The sequence below is a fragment of the Camellia sinensis genome, chromosome 1, assembly GCF_055761805.1.
Source record: "Camellia sinensis isolate YWXY chromosome 1, ASM5576180v1, whole genome shotgun sequence".
NCBI classification, from domain to species: Eukaryota; Viridiplantae; Streptophyta; class Magnoliopsida; order Ericales; family Theaceae; genus Camellia; species Camellia sinensis.
This window is the reverse complement of record NC_138961.1, coordinates 172,878,036-172,893,424: the sequence shown is the minus strand read 5'-3', so window position 1 is coordinate 172,893,424 and position 15,389 is coordinate 172,878,036. Positions and strand designations below refer to the sequence as shown.

General features: G+C 40.7%; 1 protein-coding gene across 1 annotated transcript; it reads left to right on the top strand.

Annotated features, from left to right (window-relative positions):
* The first annotated feature begins 532 nt into the window (after positions 1–532).
* On the top strand, positions 533–7,393 carry LOC114279294 (uncharacterized). The gene is made up of 4 exons (XM_082917351.1): positions 533–4,496; positions 4,761–5,008; positions 5,426–5,734; positions 5,843–7,393. Exons 1-4 carry the CDS (start codon positions 533–535, stop codon positions 7,391–7,393), a joined length of 6,072 nt encoding a protein of 2,023 aa, XP_082773477.1.
* Positions 7,394–15,389: the final 7,996 nt, after the last annotated feature.

Genomic DNA, 15,389 nt, shown 5'->3' with positions numbered 1-15,389 from the left:
CTAGTACCTTCCAAAATTAGGACAGGATGCTCTCCCATTTCTAGGATGTATGATGCCGCTTGTTTGAATAGTGAAACCCTAGATCATTTCAAAGTTAGGACAGGGTAACCCTAGCCCCCATAGGGGTGTTTGTTCTCTTTCATGCTATGTGTTATGCGCAATGTATGGGGATTCTTAGATTCAGATGAGTGGTTCAGTCATTTCAGCTTGTGTGGTTGAGTTCAGTTGTTTTTTTTTCAACATGAGTTAGCAGTAATCAGTTGAGCTGGGATGCTGATGAAATTCTGATTGGGGGTCCCATTTTGTTTCAGCAAAGTAGTCGAGCACTATAGTTTCCGAAAGGTCTAATATCCCCCAAGTTCTGTGGACCCGCATTGGTAGACTTTGCAAAAGTACAGATTTGGTTCAGGGTCAGCCAGTGTTAGTTTCTTTGCCACCGGTTACACGAAGAAAAGCAAAAGCTTCATCAACTGTCCAGAATACCCCTTCTTCACCTGCTAGATCATCACCACTTAACTCACCAGAATCAGTGATGGCTCAAATTCCAGAAAATATAGCAGACATACTACTGGGCCTTCAACGGAGCATGGATATTGTTGCCACTACGGTTTCTGCCCAAGGCACTACTCTTGCTGCTCAAGGCAATACTCTTGCTGAACTGCAACGCTCATCTGGGGCATCCATTACTCAACCACCTCCGGTGACTCAGCCAGTTCCACCTCCACCTCCACCGATTGACGAGTTTCCCGAACCTAATTCACCAGAAGATCTGAGGGTTCTTGCACAAACTTCAGGAGGATCATTTCCTCTTCCACAACCAGTGGGAGGGCTCCATCCCTCTGAAGCACCTGAGTCTGACTCAACTGTGTTGAAGCTGGACAAGTTGGAAAAACTTTTCAAAAAGGCACAAGGAGTCAATTCAATCCCAGACATCGAAGACGAGTACACTGAGACAGCTGTGAAGTTGCCAGAACGGTTTAAAATGCCACACATTGATAGGTTTGATGACTCCGGTGACCCAATGGTGCACATTCGCCTATTCTCTGATGTCTTAAAGCCTATGGGTTTGACTCGTCCGCAAAAGCTCTCTTTATTCAGACGAACTTTGTCAGGAGTGGCTGCCATCTGGTACGCCAAGTTAGAGGACTCGGTAAAACAAAGTTGGGAAGAGTTAGCTGGGGCCTTTATCACCCAGTATGCTTATAACACCCAGATTGAAGTGACTACTCGGGAATTAGAAGCGACCCGTCAAGAGCCCAATGAAAGTTTCATGACCTTTATCACCAGATGGAGGGCAAAGGCAGCAATGATGACCAACAGACCACTTGAAAAGGACCAAATTCGTATGATAGTCAGAAATCTACATGGAAAGATGTTACAAAAAATTATAGTCCTCCCGCTCTTCACTTTTAATGACTTAAAAGAGATAGGGGTTCAGATAGAGGATGCCATCAAACAGGGAATTATTGATGATAAGGAACCTGTTCGGAAACCTTTTGGTCGCAGTTCCAATACTACCACCAGTGGTAGCACAGCTGTAAAACCCTCTGAAATCAACTTGGTTGCCACCACCACTAAAATAGTCGATCCCTTTGCTCATGCTGGCCTGCAAAACACAACCCGAGCTCCAAGTAGAACATTCACTCCTCTCTATATGTCACTCTCTAAAGCAATGAACATCTTGATAAAAAGAGGGTACTTGAAACCTTTGGACCCCCGACCTCTTCCCGAACCTCTCCCAGCCAAACATGACCCTACCAAACACTGTGCTTTCCACCAACAACCAGGACATGACACAGATCGTTGCTTTCGTCTCCAACATAAGATCCAAGATCTCATAGACAATAAAGTCATAGCTCCCCCACAACCGCCAAAACCCAACGTCACTACCAACCCGTTGCCACCCCATGACAGAGTTCCATCACCTCCTCATCTTAACCTCATCCATACACTTTCATCCACCTTCAACCCCAGTATCTATATCACGCCTACTCATTTACCAAAACCTGAGGTATATATTCCTGAAGGCATTGAGTTATGTATGATGGATGCACCTCCAACCCAGCCAAAACCCAAAAACCCTATGGTGGTAGTACCTATGCTTGAGGCTGGCAAACTATCAGGGAAAAAGTATGATCCTAGCCAGTATATTATTCCCAATGGTCAACTAAAGCTTGAGGTTGATCTGCCTGACTCATTTTCTATCAATGTTGTCAGAGATGATGTACTTGAACAGGGGTTGGATGATTTGGCCGACCTAGAGGAGGACTTGGCTAATCTTCATTTCTTTGAAGAATTAGATCTTGAGAATGTGCAGAGGGCATGGTGGGAACCGGAGAATTACAGTCACAGTTGGTCAAGCAATGATGAAACTTCTGCTGAGGAAACTGAAAGAAAAGGGGATAAACTAAGACTTGATTTCGGGAAACCTGTTAAATGTGGTAAAGGAAAGAGGTCCAAAGGAAGAGAAGAAGAACCAGAAAGCCAGTTAGAGCATACTGTTGGAATGATTCAAGCAGCGCTAGATAATTGCCTTTCAGTCAACGAAGGTGAATGGTGGGATGATAATGACCTACAGCTGGCCCATACTGATGATGAATGGGTAAACCATGTGCCGGATGAGACTTGGTATGCAGACGAAATTGATCATTTGACTAGGAGTGGGCGCTACTTCAAGCCTCCACATCTAGACCAAGGAGAACCCTCTGGCAAAGATAAAGAGGTAGAGAAAGAGAAAGAGAAAGAAAAAGAGAAAGAGGTAGAAGAAGACCTGGTTCTAAAACAACTGAAAAAGATCCAAGCAAACATTTCTATTTGGGGTCTTCTCATGGCTTCTCGAGAACATCGACAGGCAATGTTGTCAATGTTGAGCAAGGCTAAGCTGTCAATTGACACCACTCCTGAGCAATTAGTGTCATTAATCACCCCGAGAGAAACAATCCCAGCAATAACTTTTGCTGACAAAGAGTTGCCACAAGAAGGATCGGGACATAATAAGCCTCTGTACGTATCACTGGAATGCAGAAAGAAATGGATACCGATTGTTCTGATTGACACTGGATCAGCCATCAATGTTTGCCCTACACGCACTGCTTATGCAATCGGGCTAAAGCCGGCAGATTTCACGCCCACTACTCAATTGATCCGAGCCTATGATAATACTAGTCGGGAAGTGATGGGGACAATCAAAGTACAAATAGCAGTGGGTCCATCTGAGCACGAAGCTGAATTTCATGTCATGGATGTTCCCGCAACATTCAACTTGCTATTGGGAAGGCCCTGGCTTCATCAGATAAAAGCTGTATCATCCACATTACATCAATTGGTAAAGTACCCATACGGCGGAGGAATTGCCACTGTCTTCGGAAATTCATCCATTCATCCTCCCCCAGAAGTCACAACACCACTGCTAGAAATACAGCATGGGGAAGAAGATGTATTCCTATCAGGTTTTACATTGGCAGAGGCCCAGCTAGTTCAAACGCTCATGGCAGAAGATGAAGGTGTATACGTCAGTGCCCAATCAATCTATTTCATGAGTAAACTAGGTCACATTCCAGGGATGGGATTGGGACAAAGTGGCAGGAAAAGTATTACTACAGCCAGTGAAGTACCTCATAACCCACATGCATTCGGACTAGGGTATGCACCCACAGTTGATGACTGGGAAAGGAAAACTGAAGAGATCAGGGAGAGGATCAAGGCCAAGAGAACCGGGCAGCAGTTTGAGTTAGTTCATAAGCCAATTCGTGGGACCTTGAACGGACGCTTTGTCCGCCAAGGAGAAGACTTCCCTTTCTGTGGTTTCCCTAAGCCCTGGATTGATCAAGTGGAGAAAAAGAGATATCCTGGGTTTGAGATCTTCTTCGATCATCAGCTTTCTGACAGTGATGAGGAGGGGGTAGATCCTAGTATCGACATCAGACAAGATAGAGAAGTCAACTCCGAAAGCAGCACAGAGGAAGTTCTGGGTCTAACACTGGCTGACTTACTGATAGAATCACATACTAACGCTGAACCAATGAATTTGGGGGATATGACCATTGCCGTGATCGGGGAAGAGGTACCTGCTGACTGTTCAAGCTTCATCATGGATGCGGTGAATGGCTCACAAATAAATTGGCATTTTGAAAAGAGTTGTATTGAGAGTTCTGAATTGGCTGTTGAGTCTGAGTTTGGTGGGCCTGTGGGGTTAGAAGCAGATTTAAGTTTGTCTAAAATGTCTGAGTCTTCTTTTTCTTTCTCTTTTGAGTCTGTTGCAACTTGTGAGCCCGAGGCTTTGAATGAAGATGTGATTTCTGCTTACTTTTCTGTGACCATAGTTCATAATATTGACCAAAATTTTCAAAATTTTGATAAAAACGAAGAGGAAGAAATCCCTCGGGCTTTGAAAAATTTAATCGACTGGGAGGAAGAAAGGCGTGCTAAGCCATTAGTGGATGAAATTGTTTCTGTAAATGTGAGTACTGAAAAAGATCCTCGCTTGATTCAAATTGGTTCTACATTGTCTTCAGAGGAACGTGAACAATTAGTTGCTTTATTAACAGAATTCAAAGATGTTTTTGCATGGTCCTACGAAGACATGCCAGGAATTGACCCTGAGATTGTACAGCATAGGATCCCTCTCGACCCTGGGGCCCGACCTGTCAAACAGAAGCTTCGCAGAATTCGTCCTGATTGGGCCTTAAAAATTAAAGAAGAGGTTACTAAGCAAATCAATGCTGGTTTTTTGCTAGTATCAGAATATCCTACTTGGTTAGCCAATATTGTGCCAGTTCCGAAGAAAGACGGCAGAATCCAAGTTTGTGTTGACTTCCGGGATTTGAATAAGGCTAGCCCAAAAGATGATTTCCCATTGCCACATATCGACGAATTGGTAGACATCACTGCAGGACATGCTTTACTGTCATTCATGGATGGTTTTTCAGGGTATAACCAAATCCTTATGGCTCTAGAGGACAGAGAAAAGACAGCATTTACCACACCATGGGGGACATACTGCTACAGGGTTATGCCATTCGGTTTGAAGAATGCCGGGGCTACTTACCAGAGAGCTACTACCACTCTTTTGCATGATATGATCCACAAGGAAGTTGAGGTGTACGTAGACGACATGATTGTCAAGTCCAAAGATCGGGAAAGCCATTACACTGCCTAGAAGAAATTCTTTGAGAGAATTAGGGAATACAAGCTAAGGCTAAATCCACAAAAATGCACCTTTGGGGTAACTGCGGGTAAGATGTTAGGATTTCTGATCACACAACGGGGAATCGAAGTTGATCCATCTAAAATTAAGGCCATCTTAGAAATGCCGCCACCAATGACTGAAAAAGAGGTGCGGGGTTTTCTAGGAAAGGTGCAATTCATAAGGAGGTTTATTTCAAAGCTAACCTTGACTTGTGAACCACTGTTTGGTCTCCTAAAGAAAGGGAAGAAGTTCCAATGGAATAATCGATGTCAGTTTGCATTCGAGCAAGTCAAGCAGTATCTGCCGAATCCACCTGTGTTATCACCGCCCGAGCCAGGAAAACCGCTAATTTTGTATTTATCAGTGACTGAATCAACCATGGGATGTATGCTTGCGCAAGAGTCAGATGAGAAAATGGAGAAAGCCATCTACTACTTGAGTAAGAAGATGCTTGACTACGAGATCCGCTATACTTCCTTGGAAAAGGCTTACTTGGCTTTGGTTTGGGCCACCAAGAAGTTGAGACACTACTTGTTGGCTCACTCGGTAATTCTGGTTTCAAGATTAGACCCCATCAAATATCTCTTTGAGAAACCAGCTCTTACCGGTAGGCTAGCTCGTTGGTTACTCTTGCTTTCTGAATTTGACCTTAAGTATGTCACTCGCAAATCTGTCAAAGGAAGGGCTGTAGCAGAATTTTTGGCTGATCACCCAATTGAAGGAAAAGAAGATGTGGAGTACTCATTCCCAGATGAAGAGGTCATGCAGATAGAAGAAGACACTTGGAAGTTGTACTTTGATGGAGCGTCCAATCAATTTGGCTATGGAATAGGCGTGTTGCTCATAGCGCCGGATGATTCCCATATCCCCTTAGCTTTCAAACTCCAATTCAGGGTATCTAATAACCAAGCAGAGTATGAGGCATGCATTGCTGGATTGGAAGCAGCCCTGGAACTAGGGGCAATAAGGTTGGATGTGATTGGAGACTCAAACTTGGTCGTCTCTCAAGCCAACGGAGATTGGAAAGTTAAAGAGGAAAAAATGAAAGTCTACCATCAAACCTTGGACATGTTGATCCCGAGGTTCAAAAAACTGACTTTTACGCACTTGGTAAGAGAGAACAACCAATTTGCTGATGCGTTGGCAACCTTAGCATCAATGATAGATATACCGGTCGGGGTCAAGATGCGTCCAATCCTTATAGAACAAAGGTACACCCCCGCATATGAAATGATAGCCGCAACGGAAGAAGTTCAAGATAAAAACCCTTGGTACTTTGATATTTGGAATTTTCTGGAAAGCGGTACATATCCACAAGGGGCAAACACCAAAGACAAAAGGGGGATACGGCGTCTTGCCACTCAGTTTGTCATTTGTGGAGATAAGTTATATAAGAGAGGGCATCTGGGAATGCATAAGCTATGTGTAGAAGAAGAAGAGGCAAAACGTATCATGGAAGCCATCCATGGAGGAGAGTGTGGAGCCCATATGAACGGTATAATGCTAGCTAGAAAAATCCTTAGACAAGGATACTACTGGTTAACCATGGAAAGTGATTGCATCAACTTTGTTAGGCGATGCCACAAATGTCAAATCCATGCCAATCGCGTCAACATCCCGCCATCAAAACTCTACAACATGACTTCGCCTTGGCCTTTCTCAGTCTGGGGCATAGATGTCATCGGGGCAGTCACACCGAAAGGTTCAAATGGGCATCAGTTCATCTTGGTTGCCATTGACTATTTTACCAAATGGGTTGAAGCACAGTCATATTCCGTGTTGAAAACATCACATGTGGCCAAATTTATCAAGAACAACATTATCTGCAGATACGGGGTGCCAAACGAATTAATTTCAGACAATGGCTCACATTTCAAAGGAGAAGTGGCAGTTCTACTTGAGAAGTATAACGTGGCTTTTCACAAGTCATCAACTTACAAGCCACAAACCAATGGGGCCGTTGAAGCTGCAAATAAAAACATCAAGAACATTCTGTGTAAAATGGTAGAAACTTATAAAGATTGGCCAGAGAAGTTGCCTTTTGCACTTTGGGGATACAGGACATCAATCCGAACATCTACAGGGGCAACCCCTTACTCTTTGGTATATGGAATGAAGGCTGTTTTGCCGATTGAGTTGGAAGTGCCTTCATTAAGGATTATGGCTGAATGTCAGATAACAGAAGCTGATTGGCAACAGAACTGATTTGAGGAACTATTTTTGTTTGATGAGCGAAGGTTGAAGGCGTTATACCACATTCAGGGGTATCAACGCAGGATTGCCAGAGCATTCAACAAAAAGGTTAGATCCAGGAATTTGAGGGAAGGGGACTTAGTGTTGAAAGACAACCGAGCTCCTATTCACGATCCTAGGGGCAAGTTTAGACCCAATTGGACGGGTCCCTACATCATTAAATCAATCTGGTCAGGAGGAGCAGTCATTCTCATGGATTTGGATGGTTTGGAGTTCTCACAACCAATCAACATAGACAAGCTGAAGAAGTACTACCCTTGAGAGGCTCACTGGGCCGAAAACCTGAAAGGGCGACTCAGGCAAAAGTTAGAGCATAAAAAAAAAAAAAAAAAAAATGAAAAGCTCACAAGGTTGAAAACCCGAAAGGGCGACTTTGGCAAAAGTTAGAGCACAAAAGGAGAGTGTCAATACCCGAGTGAACCTTAACCGGAACTACGTATGGCCTGATTCCGATCTTTGGGATACGTAGGCAGCTTCATCTTGAAGTTTGGCCTTAATCAATTGTCAACTCACTCATGTTTGATTGGTGAATCTTTATTCGGCTCGGCTATCCATACTTAATGGCTCGTCCCCATTTGATTCAGTTGTCCTATTTCTCCTTCAGATGAGTTCAGTCACAAAATGAATTCAAGTGTACATCTCAAGGGTTGATTTCATGTTGATCGAGTAGTGGTCATTTGCAAAAATAGATTTTGAGGACTTTTAATGAAGTTGACTGATTTTCTCAAAAATTATTCCATTTTTCAAAACTCAGACCATTCTTTGGACCAAAAAGAGAAAATTTTCAGTGCTCATAATTTGGCTTATATGATTTCAAGGTAGAAAATGGAACAAGTGTGCTAATTTACCTCTCATGTTGATCAAAGTCGCTTTAGCAAAAAGGGAAAAACAAAAAAAGGAAAAGTGATGAACTAGGGGCACAGTTGAGTCAGGCTTTCTGTCTTTTATCCACACTATCGAGTTCTCGTCACCTTAATCAAGCAATCACCGAAAAATGCACAGTAGTTGTCGCTGACAATGCTTTTCCGTCGGGCGATCGACCGGTGTTACTCTGTTTTGCGTTCATTTTGCTCCGACAAGCGCAAAAGGATGTGTTTTGGGATGGTTTTTGTTTCATTTTCATTTCATTAAGATTGTGTTTTGTGTTTTGGTCAGTGATAGGCTCAATATTCAGTTCAGAATTCACTAAAATGCAACCATTTTCAAGTTTAAAACAAAATGATTTTTATGTTCAGTGTTGTGCCATTCATGCTATCCAGATTTGTAGAACAAACTTGTTTTATTAAATACCAGGGATCAACCCCGATCAAAGTTGTACAAAAAGGAGTTGAAGCTATAAGTGCTCACTCCAAAAAAAAAAAAAAGAGGGAGAGTAGCATCTTCTCAGTTTTTCGGCAGCAACTCGGCGGAGAAGATTACAACCGGCTTCATTTGCACACAGTTTCATCGCCTAACTTTACCATCAGCTGCCTCATTTCATCTTTACTCCTTCGAAGCTTTTGAAGACTCTGCCTCAGCCTTGGCAGAACTTCCAAAGGAGATTATTCCTCGCCGGCCATCAAATTGGTTGTGCGAAGAAACTCCGAATCGAGTCACGGAGGTCGTCAGTCGTTTCAATTCTTTGTTCTGCTTTTTCAGCACACCAATTTCTACCCGAGCGTCTTTGTACATACGTTGGAGGAGGGAGAGTTGTGCATTTAACCGATGTACCTCACACATCATGTTCTGCAGTCGACGGGACAAGTTGGAGACCGCTGTCACGGTCTCCACACATGACCTCAGCGTATACGAGTTTGCTTCAATGTCAGACTGTGCTGCCATGATTTGTTCAACTGACATCGCTGGAAAGTTGAAAACAGGGGAAGGAGGAGGAGCCCGTGGTTGAGGTTCAGGGGAGTCAGAATTGGTCATCTCTATCGTGGACTCGTTCAGGTCTGGAAAAAGAGTGAGAGAACCATGTGAAGAAGCCATGGCAAAGGAGAGTAATGCAAAAAAAAGAGGTTGCAGAGTGGTGGCAGAGAAAGTTTGCAGGCTTTGGCTCTGCTTCTCTCTCGCAGGCCTCAACTTAAGAAGAGAGCGAAGGAGAAGACAAAGAGGGAGGAAGGCTGAGATGATCATTGACAATCGGGGCACGATTGGATAGCCAGTCGGTCAGGCGCCGCGATTGTTGAAATCGTGTGCCAAACACAACGCTCGAAGAAGATGACGGAAGAGAGAGTGAGACAAAAATAGAGAGAGAGGCGGGAGAATTGTATATTTATACATATATGTATATATATTGTATATCTATGTATTATATATATTTGTTTGAACGTTTTGGTTACAAGAGTGGCTTGGGTTCAGTGGTTTGGCTCAGTGGTTGAAGGCTGGAAGGTTGAGCCCGAGGTCAGGGGTTCGAACCCTACAATACAAATGTTTCTTTTGTTTTGTTTTGGTCTTATGTATATATATGCCTCGTATACCTATATATATATTTGTTTGAATATTTTGTCACAAGAGTGGCATGGCTCAGTGGTCGAGGACTCGAAGACCAAACTTGAGATCAGAGGGTCGAACCCCCGTATCCATGCATTTTGTGTTTATCCTTTCTTTTTGTGTGTTTTGCGTACGCACGCTGTCATATACCGTATATATCTATGTATATATCTGTATGTCTTTGTATATGTCTGTACATATCTGTATATGTATATATGTATACCGTATGTACATATCTGTGTATGTTTTTGTCTGTATATGAATATATGTATACCGTATATGCATGTCTGTGTATATTGTCGTATTTGTATGTATTTTGTCTATACATAGTATATGTATACGGTATTTGGTTCGAGCATACAATTCCTCCTTACATTCTGTGCATCTAATGCACAATAAAGCACCAACCGCACAATTTCGATTCCATCACACTGTCTTGTACAATTTCAATTTAATTGCGCTATCTTGCGCATCGCACCATCTTGTGCACTCCCTTAGGTTTAGGAGACCTTAAATCCTCTGAAGGTGCAATTCCTTTGGTGTTTGTCGTGCCCGAACGACTTCAATGGTCTAAGAATGGTCTAGGAGACCTTAAATCCTCTAAAGGTGCAATTCCTTTGGTGTTTGTCGTGCCCGAACGACTTCAGATGGTCTGGTATAGCCACCTGCCTGTGATTGCAATGAGTTCCTAGGAGACCAACTGCGACGGTGGAAACTAGAGTTCGAATGGCGATGCCTAGAACGCAAAAGGTTTGGAATTTCCGAGACTAAAGTCTAGTTTAAATACCCAGGGGTGTATCCCCGGCTTGAAATCTGTATAGCAGCCCCATAGGTTGAGGTAGCGTGTATGCGCCTCAATTCTGGATACTGAACCAACCTAGTCTGTCACCCCGTTGGAGAATAGGTAAAGTTGTGAATATGATCAGGAAGAAAAGCAGCATCGGTGGCTTCTACATGTAGAGGTTACCCATTGTCATTCTCGTTGGTTAAAACCTTCCCTCTTTTCGTATAAAATACGTTGAGATACGCCTGTTGGTTACACCATTATCATTCTCATTGGTTAAAACCTTCCCTCTCTTCGTATAAAATACGTTGAGATACGCCTGTTGGTTACACCATTGTCATTTTCTCTAGTTAAAACCTTCCCTCTCTCCGTATAAAATACGTTGAGATACGCCTGTTGGTTACACCATTGTCATTTTCTTTGGTTAAAACCTTCCCTCTCTCCGTATAAAATACGTTGAGATACGCCTGTTGGTTACACCATTGTCATTCTCACTGGTTAAAACCTTCCCTCTCTTCGTATAAAATATGTTGAGATACGCCTGTTGGTTACACCATTGTCATTCTCATTGGTTAAAACCTTCCCTCTCTTCGTATAAAATATGTTGAGATACGCCTGTTGGTTACACCATTGTCATTTTCTCTGGTTAAAAACTTCCCTCTCTCCATATAAAATACGTTGAGATACGCCTGTTGGTTACACCATTGTCATTCTCATTGATTAAAACCTTCCCCCTCTCCGTATAAAATACGGTTAGGTACGCCTGTTGGTTACACCATTGTCATTTTCTCTGGTTAAAACCTTCCCTCTCTCCGTATAAAATACGTTGAGATACGCCTGTTGGTTACACCATTGTCATTTTCTACTTGGTTAAAACCTTCTTCCTCTCCGTATGAGATTGTTGGTTATACCGCCATTCCTCATATCGCGTGAAACGCGTTGGGATTGCAAGTTTACTCGGTTAAAAACATCAAGTGCGTCTGGTGTTTACACCATCTTTCCTCCTTTCGCGTGAGACGCGTTAGGCTGTTGTTTCACTCAGTTAAAATTATGTTCTGACACATTTGTATGTGATCTTGTGGCACATTTAATGCAATGCACCCCCTGTTACGTTTCATATCATTTGCACGAAGCTTGCCTTTTCATTGTTGTCATCTTCATATCTTTATCATCACTCCATGGCATTGTATTGCATTGCATAATCATGAATTTTCAAACAACTGGCTTCGCGAAGCGTGTAAGTCCAACCTTCAAACTGCATTTTGAGCATGTCACTTCCATTCTGCCCCTGAACTACGCTGGTTTGATTCCTTGCAAAAGGATACGTAGGCAACCTTCGGGTTCAACCACTTGCATTGCATCTTATTTGCTTGCCCAAGTCTTACGACCTTGTCAAAAGGGTCGTCTTTGGGCTTTGACATTCACTCACGTCATGCAATGACTTTGAGCTCTGTCAAAGAGGGGCAACTGTAGACACCCCATTTTGACCGGCCCTAAGACTTGGGCGCTTTCTTTTGATTACTCAATGATGAAAACAGGAATATGCTATCTCACAAAATTCTCAGTAAAAAGATGGAATATAAACTTTAATCCTAGTCTTACACCTGTTTTTGCCAAATTATTTTAGACTCCTTTTCCATTTTCTTTCCCTTTATTATGTATTATATATATATATATATATATATATTATGTTATATTATTATATAATATTTTATTAAATTTATTCAGTACCCTGGTTTCACCCACGCACCATACTTTTGTATATATATAATATTATATTATATAAGGGTATTATTCCTCATTTGAAAAAAAAAAAAAAAAAAAAAATTCACTACACTCCCATCGTGCGTCTTTTTGTTTTCTGTGCCTTTAGACCCGCTTTGGTCAAATTATGTTGCATATTTGGCCTACTAAAATATATTTTATTAGTCCATGTATTTTAATTTTACGTATTTGTGTGTTTTTATATATTTTTCTGGGTATTTGTACATGTATTTATGCTAATAATCTCTTTTATATATTATTATATTGTAAAGTGCATAGTAATTTTACTGTGCATCTTTTGAAATCAACTCCTTCCACCACCGTTTCTTCTTTTGTCTTTTTCTTACAATTATTTTCTATAAAAGGGGGAAGATCAGAGAAGGAAGAGGAGGATTTTGGCAGGGGAGAGATTAGAAGAATCAAAAAAAAATTGGGAGAGAGAATAAAAAAAAAGGGGATTGGTGTGAGGGAATTTTGAGAGAAAAAGAATCAGAAAGAAGGAACCGCTAAAGTTGTAATTCCAAATTTTGACTGAGAATTGAGAACACATTCCACAGACTTGAGGGTAATCAAAAGAAAGTTTGTGAATCAGAAAATTCATCATGTCCCCGAAAGGTGAGTTTTCGCAAACTTTCATTTAATTTCAAAATGTGATATAATTTGTTTAAGTACTTTATTTATTGTTTTTCATAATTTTTTTTATCGCTTTAAATGGTCGGTTGAACCACCTAATTTTACTACTTTATTTGCTGTAATTTACTGTTGTATATAAACTGTTATAATTTACATAAAATGTTGTAGTTTACTATTTATAAATTGTTATAATTTTATCACTTTAAATGGTCGGTTGAACCACCTAATTTTACTACTTTATTTGCTGTAATTTATTGTTGTATATAAACTGTTGTAATTTACATAAAATGTTGTAGTTTACTATTTATAAATTGTTGTAATTTTATCACTTTAAATGGTTGGTCGAACCACCTAATTTGTTAAAAGATGTGACCCCGCCAAATGAATAGTGATCGGTGGTGAATAGTAACCTCCGGCGGTAAATAGTAACTTCCGGTGGTGAATAGTAACCCCGGCGATGAATAGTAACAGCGGATGAAAAATGCCCGGTAAGATGAATAACGATCAAGAAAGGTGAATAGTAATTGTCATGATGAATAGTAACTTCCGACAGTGAATAGTATCTCGGGATGAATAGTGCTCCCGCAAAAATAAGTTTCCCCGAACAGAACGGAGCAGTCTTCCTACGTCAAGCAAAATATTTTCCGGCGCACATGAAGTTTCTTTATTTTATTTTATTTTATTTTATTATTATTTTTTATTATTTTGAGAGTTTGTGAGGTTTTTATTTTGTTGTAATATTCTCCTCATCCCTCTCTAATTTGGTTTGTAATTATTCTTTAAATGTTGTAATAATTCCCCGCCCCGCTTCTTTCTATCCCGTTCTTTTACTTGCTTTCTTTATTTGTACATAAACATCATATTTATTTTTCATCATAGTTATGCTTTGCATCCATGTTTCATGCATCTTGATTCGGCTAAGTTTGCATTTGTGGATTTAATCAATTCCTATGTGATTATGTGCGCTACCTCATGTTCTTGAGATGATTCACATATCATATTTTAGAGGCTGAATCATTAGTTGCATCTCATGAGTGAATTGCATTAGGATTTTGTATATAAGATCATGCATGTTTTACTAACTTTGTTTTGTAGCTTGTTCGCGGGTCGTCAAACATGTAAGTTTTTATGCTTTAGCATCCCGTTTGTGTATATTTTTCTTACTATGTTTAAGCATTCTACCATGTGGCTATTTGCTTATGTGATATAATTGTATGAATGCCAGTGGATGGAGGTTGTGTCGCTTAATTTGGAATGATGTTGATTTTCATGTTTGTAAACTCAATTTATTTGGGTTATACATTTTCAAAACTCTTTCAAAACTACATGAAATCAAGCTGTTCCAAAATGGGTGACATAGTCTATACTTGTATGCTTCACATAGTAAATTTTAGGATTTATTAACTAATCAGAACATGAACATATAAATAAAATAAAATTCATATCGTGGTTAGTAAAGGCCGATCTTTGATCGGGTGGGCGGGGGTGCTCATTATTGACCTTCCCCTCTCATACCTAAGGTTCCGAGCCAAGCATCCTTGGTTACGACGAACAGTGGCCTTGGCACCGAGTCATGGGTTTCCTAGTTTCCCAAAATATTAGGTGGCGACTCTGAGATCTGATGACGCAGTCCATTTTTGACAAAATTGCAATAAAAATGGGTTTTCAATAAAAGTTGTCAAATCTGGACTCTCATCTACGTTTCACATTGCACTCGTGAGAATAGATCAAAGAGATCTTGGGGGTCCGAACTATTTAACGCGCGCGGGTACCCCCTGGGCATGTTACAATCTCGAATAATATAGTTTGGTTGAATCATAAAGGTGATACGAATATACCATTTTTGAAATGTTATTTTATTTAATAACATTAAATATTCTGGATTTATTTCTTCATCTTTGTTTCCATCCTGTAACTTAGTATTAATTCTTTTTATTTGAGAATTAATAGCAAGATTAGATTTCTGTAAATGTTTAATTTCTACTTTTAATGCATTAATTTCCATTTTCAGTTCCTGAACTGTAATGGGTTTTTCTGGACTGGGTGTCTGCATCCGATTAAAGACTTCTTTCATGTTATAATGCTTTGGTGGAAGAACTTCTTCCTTTTTCTGATTATAACACATTTCAAGAAACTTTAATCTAATCGCTGGATCTTTTATTCCATCAGCAATATCTAAAAGATTTTGCTCAGAGTCAGTTAGGACATTAATACTGGGACTACCAATATTAAGTCCATTCATTTCAACTATGGATTTCCAATAATTTATTTCATCAGAAACTTGGTTTACTG

What these genes read in the sequence shown, in the direction of transcription:
- LOC114279294 (XM_082917351.1), top strand. Translation starts at nt 533, where the DNA reads ATGGCTCAAATTCCAGAAAATATAGCAGACATACTACTGGGCCTTCAA. An exon ending in TCCTCGCTTGATTCAAATTG is followed by an intron (nt 4,497 to 4,760) that starts GTTCTACATTGT and finishes CTACTTGGTTAG; the next exon opens with CCAATATTGTGCCAGTTCCG. An exon ending in GGGGGACATACTGCTACAGG is followed by an intron (nt 5,009 to 5,425) that starts GTTATGCCATTC and finishes GGTCTCCTAAAG; the next exon opens with AAAGGGAAGAAGTTCCAATG.